The following is a 13292-nucleotide window of genomic DNA, read 5'->3' on the forward strand; positions in this document are numbered from 1 at the left end:
TCTTTCCTGCTCTAATACTCATCTTGAAATCCCTCAGATTAACCTTGTATGGGTCTCCAGGTTGGGAAACCATGTGCTCTCTGATGTATTTTAAGAAACAAAAGCATCACATGTAATGCATTTTTAAATATGATGTCAGTTCTGGCCCACATAGAGTCTTAGCATTCACATGCATATTTACAGTGGAGGTGCACAAATTGCTGCAGGGTGAGGAAAATGCTGGCTGGCAGCGAGGAAAAATTTAGGTCAGCACAAAAACGAGCTGTTTAAAAGCCTGGGAAGCCAGGAAGTCTGCGAGGATCCGAGAGGTGGAGCCAGATTTTGTTATCATCCATTGAGGAGTCCCCCAGAATCCCACTGGTGCTGTTTGTATCTGCGCAGAGCTGCAGCAGTATTCCTTTGTCTCTTGTAAGTAGTCTAGCAGGTGGAGATTTTGGTTTTCCAGAAACGTGCCTCTGTCTCTCCGTGGTCCTGCAGCACAATGACTTTTCCAGAAAATCCCACAGGGGGAAGAAAAACCAACACTGCAGTGTCTGTGCACTTTAAAAAGAGATTTCATCAGCTCCATATTAGCCAAACAGCCTTCATGTCTGCCTTTCTTCTCTTTTATTATTCACTTCAGTCATCTTCTTTCACATCTTCCTTTTCTGTCTCTCCAGCCTGCCTCTTTTTTGTTCCAAACGTATCCTCCCCTCCTTCCTCCTTCTGTCTGCCCCCGCCACTCCTTCCCTCTTTACACTTCAAAGCTTTTAGAGGGTGTGTGATCTGTGTGGTGGGTCTCTAGCGCATACGGCTCCCCAGCAGCATCGCTTCCGCTCACTCTGTGGAGGTGTGCGTGTTTGATGGCGAGCAAATGTGTTCTTCATGGTATCCATCAGACACCCATTTAACAGCCTCTGTTTTCTGGCCTCAAATAGCTGCAGAGAGAATGAAGTGTGTGTGCATCTGTAAGCGCCCTGTCTGCACAGGAAAGGCTGCATCATGTGGTCTGTCTGTGTATCTGGTTTCTGCTCGTATCAGCTCATTCGCTTCCTGTATATTTAACCTGCTTCCTAAATTGTCCCCTTCCCTGAGATAAGGACAACTCTCTCATATGTGATACATTTGTTTACTAAATAATGAAGCCCACAGTGAAAGAATAACAAACTGTGTTTTTAATTGTGCCTTCCTCCGTCTCTCTGATCCTCAGTCCATTCTGCTGCTGGCTTCCGTGGCCGTGCTGTGTCTGGGCCTGGACCTCCTCTTCCTCCTCTTCTACTCTTTCTGGCTTTGCTGCCGGCGACGTAAGAGTGACGATTCCTCGCATTCTCATTCGCACTCCCAGCAGCCCAGCGCCGACTGCTGCTGCACCGCCTGGTGCGTCATCATCGCCACCCTCGTATGCAGGTGAGAGGTTATCCCCACCAGAATAACAGCTCCATACACTTAAAAGTAATGAAGTGAAAGACAAGTCAGTGCTGTTTTATACATAAAGCACATTTAAAAACACAGAAGCTGACATGGAGGGTTATACAGGAACATGAGACAGAACCAACAACATAGAAAGCACAGTGTGATGGAGAGATCAAGCTGTCTGTTCAGGAGAAGGGGACTCGAACGCTAACATGTGTTTTGAGGTGGGACTTGAAAGAGACAACATAGGGGCCAGACCTGACCTGACCTAGTGGCTGAGGCCTTGTCAGCTAAAACACTGTCAATCTATTAAGATGCTTAACCCTTTGGTGTTTACTAAGAATGCTTGATGAGGGCTGCACAGTGAAGCAGCGGTTAGCCCTGTTGCCTCACAGCAAGAAGGTTCCTGATTCAAACCCCAGCTGGAGCCTTTCTCTGTGTGAAGTTTGCGTTCCTCCTGTGTATGTGTGGGTTTCCACCAGGTACTCCAGCTTCCTCCCACACTAAAAAGACATGCTTGTTAAGTTAACTGGTCTCTCTAAATAGGTGTGAGTGTGTCAGGTTGTCTGTGTGTATGTAAGCTCTGTGATAGGCTGGCGACCTGTCTAGGGTGAGCCATGCCTCTCGTGCAGTGACAGCTGGGATAGGCTCGAGCCCCTCTGTGACCCTGAATGGGATAAGCAGGGCAGATAACGCAAGAGTGGATGCTTGAGTGAGAAAAGGTAAAGCCTCGAATGGAGTTCACTAAAACAGACACAATCTCTGAGTCATATATTTAAGAGAAACTTCAGTCCTTTTAAATCTGGTCTCTGTTTCTACATGGTTCAAAGTCTACATGACTTATGAGTGTGACGGGTTTTGAATGTCCCTTGTCCCTTTCCCAGCTGGCAGCTGCTAGACAGGCTACAAAGGTCACAATAATCTCTCAGGGCAAATTCCTCTTTAAAATACACCCACTGAATGTTTGTGTTTTTTCCACTTCAGCTTACTTACTTACTTAGATTACTCTCAAAAAAGTCAGAACATAGAAAGGATCCCTACCTAAACCTGCCTTTTTGTTCATAAGATATATATTTTTGAAGCAGACACCACTGATAAAATTCCAAACACACTCCGTTCACCAAAACATTTTAAAGGTGTAGATGCAGAAGTTGCTCGCCTACCTATCCCTGACTTGTAAGCTTGTTTGTGTTGTTGGGTTGTGTTGGATCTTAGTCACACATCAGTTGTGATCCACAGATCCTTTAAAGCAGGGGCGTCAAGCTCATTTCAGTTTAGGGACCACATACAGCCCAAGTTGATTTGAAGTGGGCCGGACCTGTAAAATCATAACATAATAACCTATAAATTACAACAACTATAAATGTTTCCCTTTGTTTTAGTGCAAAAATGTACAAGTACATTCTGAAAATGTTCACATTTAATTAAGTATCTTTCTACAGAAACACTAACAACTCACCATGATGAGTCTCATAGTGGGCTCAATATTTTACTCTTTAAGCCCTGAAACCTTCTGCAAACACACCAAACACACAGGCTATCCATTCACCTGACACAGAGTGTAATGTTTACAGCAAAAGAACAGATAGATTATAATAATGAAGAAGGTAAAGTTGACTATTTTGGACCCCTCAGCTCCTGCATGAACAGTTTGCTTGCTGGACAGTGTTGTATACAGGGGTATAGTGCTAGTGTTAGTAGTTAGTGGATCATCTTATAGTGATCTAACCAGTCTTTATGAATCTCAACTGGATTATGCAAACAGCAAGTCATCTATTTTCTCACTTTGAGAAAAAAAGTCCTGAAAAAAAGTGCCGTTCAGGTGCGCTCCGTCAGCACTATTGATTGTATGTGACCCCCAGAGGACCAATCTGAAATAGTAGTTACTTTTATTGAAAAATTGCAGTTAATGTCTTCTCTGTAATTTTGTCACTTTGCAAAGTCGTTCACCCGGCCAGATTGGAACCTCTGGCGGGCCGGTTTTGGCCCACGGGCCGCACGTTTGACACCCCTGGTTTAAAGGCTGATGAGAAAAGTGTGTCACTCTGAGGCCAAATGCAGTCCACTGTTTATGTCCCTCTACTCATTTTCATTATTGCAGAAAGAGAAAGAATGGGTTATAAAGGTGGATTATAACAACAGACTGATACAGCACTACTTCCTGGTTTTGAAGCTGTGAAGTATCCTGATGTTGCATATCTCAGTTTTTGGAGCACAATTAAAGCTGGGGTTGGTAGTCAGATTTAGATACACTTTTTGTTATACTGGTTAAAATGATCTTTATGTCCCGATGGCAATCAATACATAATGTGTTCTTAAAAAAGAGTGAAAAAAGCTGCTATCTACATCTGGAGTAAACCTGGGAAAACACCACGTAGTGGTTTGACGTAGTGCAAAACACAAACGATGTGCTGAGGACCGGTTTTCCTTTAAAGGCAGTTGTGTTTATATTTTTAATTTAGTAAACAAATGGGTTTGTCGTGTTTTTGGAGACGTAAAAGAAATAAAGGGAGAGGAAAGGCAGTCTGAGGTAACCCCAAAAAGACTGATAGACTTTCTAAATAAACATTGTTTTCCATCAGTGTCATCATTGTGGAGATACAAGGTTTCATCTGCTGTCTCAACAGTCAGTGGTCTCCGTCTGGTTCAAGAGAAAGCCCATGTGGTTTCACTGAGAGCCAGCCAGCCAAGCGGTTACACTCCAATGTTTGTTTACCTGACTGAGAGCTGTGTGTACTCACTGAGATCTTTAACCCAAATAACCCTGTTGCAGCACAGAGACTGTTTTAACCACAGATACTGAGGCGGCATGGACTCTTAACACACACACACACACACACACACACACACACACACACACACACACACACACACACACACACACACACACACGAACACACTTTTTATCCCTACAAACCATCCCTCCGTGATTTATCCTCTTAACACTCTCTACCTCCTGTCTCCTGACATTTTCTCCCTCTCTTCCCCTTTTCTTCATCTCTGTGACTCTCCCTCTGTTATTTATCATTTCTCTCCGTTCGGCCTTCTCCCTGGCCTAGAAAGGTTGCCATGGAGACAGAAGCAGATTTGATGCAGAGACGAGGAATGAATTATACAGTCAGGGGGAGCTGTATGTGTGTGTGTGTGTGTGAGTGTGTGTGACTCAGAGCTCAAGATTGTTTTTGTGCAGGTTTTAATATTTTATGATTAGCTATAATATTTCTTGTTGAATATTTGATGTGATTCTGAGGATGTGTGTGTGTGTTTGTGTGTGTGTGAGGTTGTAAATGCAGGCATGCTTGTTTGAGTCTTTGTTCACATTTTAAAATGACATCATGGTTTATTTTGGGACTTAACATCAACCACATGTGGACTTCCTCCATTTGTGTGCAGGTGCAGAACGTTGGGATAGAAGCGGAGGGTTGTTGACTTGAACATGAAGAAGTCGAAGTCAGACGATCATTTGCTCAGAAGTTTTCTTGTTCTCTTTATTTTAAATGCAAATTATTAAAAACACCTTTAGCTTCTGAGGAGTATGTTGAGTTTATTAGGTTTCACATGTACACGCTTTTGTATTTTTAAAGTTAGATTTTGGGGGCATTTTTGCCTTTATTGGATATAGGACAGCTGGAGAGAGACAGGAAATGTGTGGAGCAGAGAGAGGGGGGAAGACATGCAGCAAATGGTCAAGGCCGAGTGTCGGACCAGTGACCTCTGCGACCAGGACTATAGCACACGCTAAAACCACTGCACTGTTTAAACAAAAAAGCTGTGAAAACTCAAAATTTCAAGGCAGCTGTCTGCACTAGATTTTTGAGTTCTGTGGCTAACCAGAAATCTCACATTTGAGCCAACTGATTAGTTTTTGTTGCGATAACTTATCATTCATATGTAGTGTAACTTAAAGTTTTGAGTTCTACATACTAAGAAGTGAAAATGTCCCAACTTATTATCTTTTGTTCAGAAAATGTCCCTTTGTTACTGCACGTTACTGCACCGTTTTCCCACTTGCAAAGTAGCTAGCTATTGGTAATGACCATGCCTTATTAAACTAACCAGCTAAACAAATTAAAGTCACATTAACCAGTAATCAACTCACCATCAATTGACCAACTGTAAAGCTAGAGTTTCAATACAATACTTTCAATGCTCACCTTTAGGGCGATAAAATCCACACAGGACGGGAGAGATGGCGCCACATGTGGGAAACTGAAGGTGTGGAAGACCCCTGTAGATTTGAGTTGGAGACCCCGTTCTTTGCCTGAAGCATACTCAAATAATTTAGCTGAGCCTCAAACTCATAGTTTCAAGTTTTGCCAACCTAACTTCATCATTTTCATCAAAAAATCATTTTCAGGCCAACAATTTAAAGTTTTCAGTTTTACAGTGTAGGCCAACAGCACCCCCACATACATGTTATCTTAACAACAATCGTGTGTCGTTGTCTGGATGGACACTTTTCAAAAGTTTGACTTCTTATAGATAAGAAGATATTTTTTATTAATCTTTGAACAGTTTCTTAATAACAAAATAGATTTTGAATAAATGAATCTAGCATTTTCTTTCTCATAACAGACTGATATTTGTTACAAACTTCTATCTTTAAACATCATATTTTGGACTTTTCCATGCCTTTATTGAGCGATAGGACAGTTTTCAGAGTAGGAAACATGGCAAAGAGAGCGGGGAATAACATGCACCCAAGGTCCAGGAACTCCTGGAACTACGGGTCATTGGGTCGCAATTTAACCATCTGAGCTAAACGGGCACAGCATGAACAAATTTAAAAACTACATGCAACATGTAACAGCCTGCAGCTTTGGACATGCCAGACTCAAGCTGCTACAACTTCTACTATCTGTCTCATCACTATCATCTCTCTCTCTTCATCTCCTCTATCCCTCTTTCCAACCCCAACTCGACCAAGGCAGATGTGTGTCTAACATGAGTCTGGTCCTGCTGGAGGTTTCTGCCTGGTAAAGGAAGTTTGTCCTTGCCGCTGTAACTTGCTAAATGCTGCAAAGTGCTCTGCTCATGGTGGATTAAGATGAGATCAGACTGAGTCCTGTCTGTAAGAAGGGACTGGATCTTAGACCTGCTTTGTTTGTGAAGAGTCTTCAGATAACATTTGCTGTGATTTGCCGCAATATTAATAAAGATTGGTTGATGCAACTGCACTTGAAATGGATTGAATCATCTTGACTTAAGTTGACATTAGGTCAGGGATGCTGTTTGGTGAAGGATCACTCCACTGTTAGGAGCTACAGATTAAATGTAACCAGCAGCTTTATAATCCCAGTTCATCTGGCCATGCCAAGATCACTGATGAAGCAGGTAGGACATTTGGAAGGGATGCTAAGGTGCCTTTAAGTCTTCTATAACCCAGATTTTTTTGCACTGCCATGAGAATATGTCAACCTTTCAGTATAGTAATGCTCATTCAGATTCTCACAATCACAGTGGACAAGCCAGGGATCAAACTATCAATGTTCTGGATGGTGGATGATCAGCTCTTCCTCCTGAGTCACCGCCAGCAGTGATTAAAACTATTAAACATGGAGCAGATTACAGGATGGAGCTGGATTGAACTGATGTATCTGATAACGCCATGGTGCTTGTTTTTTCTTTGACAATGTTTACATTCATGAAAATGTTGAGGATTTAACTTCAATCGGTTATGAAACTGCAGATAACCATTAAGGTAACTACTTGCCAAGCCTTCAAATTTATTCACACCGTAGTTTGTGGTGTGATTATGTGCCTGTATGTTCATGACCAGCTGAGAAGGGACCAACAGCCAAAGGATGCACAGGCAAAGGAACCGATTTTTAATATCTGATCTACTAAACTTCAGCTGAATGCCGGTTCAGGTACAGCAGAGTATTTTGAGTAATGCTGTCGGTCCACTTCAGCTGAACAAGGACTGAAACAGCGCTCTTTCTCTTTGAGTTAGCATCATTCAGAGCTGTATTCTCTCTGCCAAAGAAAGAGAAAGATGCCTGACAAATGCATATTTTTTGCTGACTGTAAATCACCTGACTTCCAAACTTCATCCTGCCTGCCTGTCTGCCTTGCAACCCAATCTGTGCACCATGAAAAGACTGATTCGAGCAGGAAGTGTTTAACCGGCGAGAAAAACAAATGTAGAAGTGGATAGATGAAGGGAATTGGAACGAGAAAGGAGTGGGAGAAGGAAGGAGTGGTAAGAGGATGAGTAAACAGGAGTGGAGCGAGATGATTTACTGGAAAAATCTGAGATGACATGCAGGGTGGAGGATGATGGTGGGAGGCAGGGATGGGTGGGGAAAATGGACAGATAAAACATCGTCTGCACGGCACATTCATGCACTTCCACGTCTGTGTTCATCTTCACCCCGCTGCTCGTGACAGACTGTTTCTCTCCGTATTTGTTGTTTCAAGTCAAATGTGCTCGTAAAGTCCACTATAAAGACTGAAACACTCACACACATCCACACAATGAAGTGTGTGTGTGTGTGTGTGTGTGTGTGTGTGTGTGTGTGTGTGTGTGTGTGTGTGTGTGTGTGTGTGTGTGTGTGTAAATCCACTGTAACACGGGGGTACTCAAGATCTAATGGGCTAGAATGAATTGCCCTAACAATGGCCATAAATTTCCCCTCTGCAAAACTGTCTGGTGCTACTGTGCAGACGGAGACATCATCAATACAAAGAGTGCAGTCATACACACATACACACACACACAAACACACCCACACACTCACACACACACATACAGCACACAAAGAGAAAGAAGGGGGCTACAAGAGCTTGACAGAGTGGGTGAGAAAATCAAAACATAGAGGGGAGGGGGCTCTGAGGGGAGGGAGGATGTTTCTTACATGGAAGTGCTGGTGCTGGTTTTGGGGGTTTTGGTGTGAACATGGTTAAGGAGGACCAGGATTCTGCAGAATGGGTGTTGAGGCCATGAACTCCCGATATTGTAGCATGTGTCATGTGTGAATGTGGATGCAGGGCTGCAGAAGGATCATATTATGTGCGGTCTGGTGACCCAATTATTGTGTGTGCGTGTTTATGTGTGTGTGTGTGGGTGAATCACTCCTGGTCGCCCTGTGCTCGCCTGAGGCCCTAGGGTGACACCAATGCAAAGAACACAGAGCTCAGCACCGCCTGTTGCTGGTTAACATCGGAACTACACTTAATAACAGCACTGTCTTTCTTGTGTGTGTGCATACAACTCTCAGGAATCCATCAGTGTTGGATTAACATGAAGCCATCTGACGGTTGAATTAATCATGGTGTTAACATTTGGCTCTTCCTGTTTTCTGCCTCCCAGCGCTGGCATCGCTGTGGGATTCTACGGAAACGGGGAGTCGAGCGATGGAGCCAACCGTTTGGCGTACTCCCTCCGTCACGCCAACCGCACCGTATCCGGGGTGGAGAAACTGGTGGGTTCTTCCTCTGTAGTGTTTCACCAAGACATGAATTAAAACACATTGTGCCACGGCGGCTCATTGCTGGTTCATTTATCCAGGTGACAGACAGCGCCCTCGCCTTAAACCAGACAGTGGAGGAGAACCTGGCTCAGTTGGAGACGGCCTTCCAGGAGCAGACGGACTACGTGTCCATCGTCCAGAAGCTGCAGGGACAGCTGGACGAGCTGGTGAGGCTGATGGTGGACGTTCCCTTCTGGTCCAATACTGACATCTCCCTGGAGGACTTGGCTCGCAAGACAGAGGCCTTTGATTTTTACAGGTCAGCATGCTCACTGAGTCTAGAACTTGATAACTCACTCACTAAAGCTGTTTACTAGGGGTGTCCCGATCGGATATCAGTGGCGGTTCTGGGGAGGGGCCAACAGGGGCCAGTGCCCCTGTAAAACTGAACCTGGACCCCCCTGTGGCCCCCCCCCTCCACATCAAACAAATATTTTACAATAAAAAAAAGCTTTGAGCGCTAAGGGACTCATGTTGAGTGTAAACAGCCAAACAGCTGCTGTCAGTCTGCATGTTGATATAGTACACAGTAGTATATATGTCTAGTATATAGGGATGCACTGATGTTTTACCAGTTTGTTCTCAGCTGGTCCTCGCCCTTCTCAGTCTCTTTTGTCAGGGTTGAATGTGTCCCTCTGACAACACCCTTGGCCCCAGCCTGGCCCCCCCAGTAAAATTGGTCTAGAACCACCACTGTCAGATATTGATATCGGATATCGGTCCGATATCAGCAATGAAAATGGTATTGGATTATATCGGCCTGCATCTAAAATCTCCGCTCCAGCACTTCTATCCAACAGTGCCTGGATCCAGCATGAAGAGTTTATAATACATGGGTCAGTTTTTCTCATACCTACTGTTGCTGACTATTGTTCTCTGTTAGAGTAATATCACTTGATCAAGCCTTTTCTAACATTCCATACTACAAAATAAGTAATAAAAGTATGTAGTATGCAGTCAAAGCTGAAGACTTTTCTGTTTGCCACTGTTTTTAATTAAATCAAATAATTATTTATTTCCTAAACTGTAACTTTTTATTCTTGACAATCTAATATGATTTTACGATTTTTAATGACTATTTTTAATTTCTTTTTAATGTCTTTTAATGTTCAACTTATTTTTAACTGTATTGATCATTTTATATAAAGCACTTTGAATTGCCTTGTTGCTGAAATGCGCTTTATAAATAAATTTGCCAAATTTGCCTTGTATGATTCGTGCTGATATTGTATCGGATTGATATCGGTTTTGGCCAATACTCAAGGCCGTCCTGTCCATTAAAGGCCAAAATGCCCAAAAATATAACTTTAACATCGTCATCATCTCCTCCCTGTGCTACCCAGTCAGGTTGTGTGTATTGCTTCTGTGCAGCTCAGTCTCTGCATAAAGAACATCCTCTGTTTTATGGCTCTGGTGTTTTTTTTATGTTGTGTGTCAGAATATTCTATTTGCATAACAAACATGTTACTCTGTGTGTTCACAGGTGGTTGGGGTACCTTGGCCTGCTGCTATTTGATGTGCTCATTTGTCTCCTGGTGCTGTTCGGCCTCATACGCAACTCCAGAGGCACTCTGATTGGGTAATTTTCTTTACATCACACCTGAAACTCTGCTCCTGATTGGACGAGTCAAATCTATCCTACATAATGTATGTCATGTTTTCAAGCTGAACAACTGAGCAACCCGTGTATTTGTTTTGTCCTTCAGAGTGTGCCTGCTCGGGGTTTTGACTCTGATAATCAGCTGGGGGTCTCTCGGCCTGGAACTGGCTGTCGCTGCTGTAAGTGTAACCATGGCAACATCGCCAGGCTCTCTGGCTCTCTGCAATGATGTAATCTCTTTTTTTTTCTCCGACTGCTCGAGTGAGCAAGCGAACGAGTGTGTGTGTGTGTGTGTGTGTGTGTGTGTGTGTGTGTGCTGCGCTAATGTTGCTCTAGCTTGATGTGTCATGTGTGCTCATCCTCTTACAGTCGGCCAGTGACTTCTGCGTTTCACCAGATACCTACATCACCCGGGTGACCAAGGAGAACGCTGTCATCAACCAAGGTATGCAAGACAAAGAGAGAACAAGAGAAGCACCTGCAGCCATTTTTATTGTTTTCCCCCCCATAACCTTGAGGTCTCTGAAATGTGAAAACAGAGCAGAGTCGACCTGCAAACACAGAATGATCAGCAGAATGAATCAGAATGCAAAGATGATGCAAGGTGTTGAAAAACAAAGGAGTAGAAGATGATTGGCTGATGCCCTGGTCATGGGGACACACTGTAGGTTTACAAACAAGCAGAAAAATCTTGAATAAACTCCAGTCTCCTCCCTGACAGCTGAAACCTACCCTGACATGATTCTTCTATTTTAAGAAACAAGTGTGTGTGTTTGTGTGCACGAGTGTGAGTGTGTATCCGAGGGGACTGGGTTTGACTGACACTATGGTATCCAAAAGCTCTTATCCTCTCTCTCTCTCTCTCTCTTTCTGTCTCTCTCTCTCTCTCTCTCTCTCTCTCTCTCTCTCTCTCTCTCTCTCTCTGCTGACTGCAATGCATCAGCAATCTTGCACACACAAACATACGCAAAAAACACACACACACACACACACACACTTCCTCCTCGCCAGTCCCAATTGAAAAATAAAATAAAATATTTAGAGCTCATTTTTGCTTTTTCACTCAGGACCATTATCTGATTTGCTCTCTCTCTCTCTCTCTCTCTCTCTCTCTCTCTCTCTCTCTCTCTCTCTCTCTCTCTCTCTCTCTCTCTCTCTCTCATCATCATCCTCTTATATCCCTCTGTACCTATCTCGCTGCTCCAGTTCCTCCTCTGCCTCCTTCACTTCCCTCTTTGCATTCGTCTAATGAGTTCTGTTGTCTGTCAGTTGTTTCCGCTCAGTAGAGCACAGATGTTGCCTCTGAAACAAACAAACACACATACACACACACACACACACACACACACACACACACACACACACACACACACACACACACACACACACACACAGGATCATCACGATCATGCTGAGAAGAGATCATAGTCTCAGAAAGTTTGACTGTATAAAGTTTTTTCAGAGTGTTTTAGATGTTCTGTTAATGATGTGTATTTTTCTCAGACATCCTGCAGTATTACCTGAGGTGCAGCTCTGGCCAAATCAACCCCTTCCAGCAGGTAGAGTCCCTCTCTGTTTTTGGAGTCATTCTGTTTTGAGTTTTCCATTCCAGCTTATTTAAAATGTTGAATCTGTAATCTAACCAAAGCTGCATTGTATATGTTTGTGTGTTTTGTTTGTCCCTCTCATGTCTCTCTGTATGTTCTGTAGAGGCTGTCAGGGAGTCACAAAGCATTGGTGGAGATGCAGGATGATGTGGCAGAGCTACTGAGATCAGCAACACGTGATTATGCCAGCACCAAGGTTTGTGTGCTGCATGTGCGCCCAATGTTCTGTAGGTCTTCATCTTCACGACGTATGAGCGAGTCTGCTGTAGCGGGAGCGTGATGAAAGTGTCAGTGAGAAACGCTCGTGTTCACACAGCATGTGTGAAGGAAGATATCTATACTTGCTTCATGTGTGTTTGCAGGGGAGTCTGGAGCAGATCCAGTCCGTGCTGAATTCCACTGAGGTCGGCCTTCACCAGCTGACCGCTCTGGTCGACTGTCGCAGCCTACACATGGTGAGTCACTTTGTGTGTTGTGGTAGAAACCTTCAAATCCAACACTTTCTTACACAACTCACTCCTCTGCTCTCTCCGGCCGTGCAGGACTACGTCCAGGCTCTGACCGGGCTCTGCTATGACGGTGTTGAAGGTCTCATCTACCTGGTTCTCTTCTCTTTTGTCACCGCTCTGATGTTCTCCTCTATTGTGTGCAGCGTGCCACACACCTGGCCCAACAAGAGGTAACACACACACACATATTCACAAACAGACAGACAGACAGATGGACGGAGTGTCTTGTACAAACACAAACAAGTCTTTGACAGCCTTTACATTCCTTCATCTATTTAGCTAATCTGTACACTAACAGCTAACATGTTGATAGTTTTAACCCCTTAATTGTCTAACTGAATCCATATTATGCTGAGCACAGTGGGAAAACCAGTAAAGAACCTCCTCGGTGCCCATGCATGTCACTCTTTACGTGTATTTGCCTCCTGAGCTGATTGTATCCTCCTGTGCGTCCTCCTGCCTGTCTTTGCATCCATCCAGTTTTCTCAGCATTTTTTCTCTTGATTTGATTGTTTTCCGTCAGCACGGCCAGTCTGGCTGAATTTCTGCGTCTACGTTTTTATACATATCTTTTTTATTTCCTTCTCTCCGCTCTGGACCCTGGAGCGCCAGTGTTGTGTTAGATTTTTGTATCACCACGTTTTTTCTATTTTGTGTTGTGTGCCCCACTTCCTCCTTCTGTTCCGTCCCTTCCTCCTCTCCCCCTGTCCTG

The 13292-nt window shown here is 43.8% G+C and overlaps 1 protein-coding gene across 1 annotated transcript in view; it reads left to right on the forward strand.

Annotated features, from left to right (window-relative positions):
* Nucleotides 1-13292, forward strand: part of ttyh3b (tweety family member 3b) — a 37058-nt gene that overhangs the window by 15466 nt on the left and 8300 nt on the right. Inside the window, exons 3-12 of the mRNA XM_034688864.1 lie at nt 1190-1386; nt 8705-8816; nt 8903-9123; nt 10348-10443; nt 10571-10643; nt 10834-10909; nt 11968-12023; nt 12175-12267; nt 12434-12526; nt 12614-12750. Of these exons, the coding sequence (XP_034544755.1) occupies nt 1190-1386; nt 8705-8816; nt 8903-9123; nt 10348-10443; nt 10571-10643; nt 10834-10909; nt 11968-12023; nt 12175-12267; nt 12434-12526; nt 12614-12750 (1154 nt within the window). The remainder of the gene's footprint in view (nt 1-1189; nt 1387-8704; nt 8817-8902; nt 9124-10347; nt 10444-10570; nt 10644-10833; nt 10910-11967; nt 12024-12174; nt 12268-12433; nt 12527-12613; nt 12751-13292) is intronic.

This window comes from Notolabrus celidotus, chromosome 7 (genome assembly GCF_009762535.1).
Source record: "Notolabrus celidotus isolate fNotCel1 chromosome 7, fNotCel1.pri, whole genome shotgun sequence".
Lineage (NCBI taxonomy): Eukaryota > Metazoa > Chordata > Actinopteri > Labriformes > Labridae > Notolabrus > Notolabrus celidotus.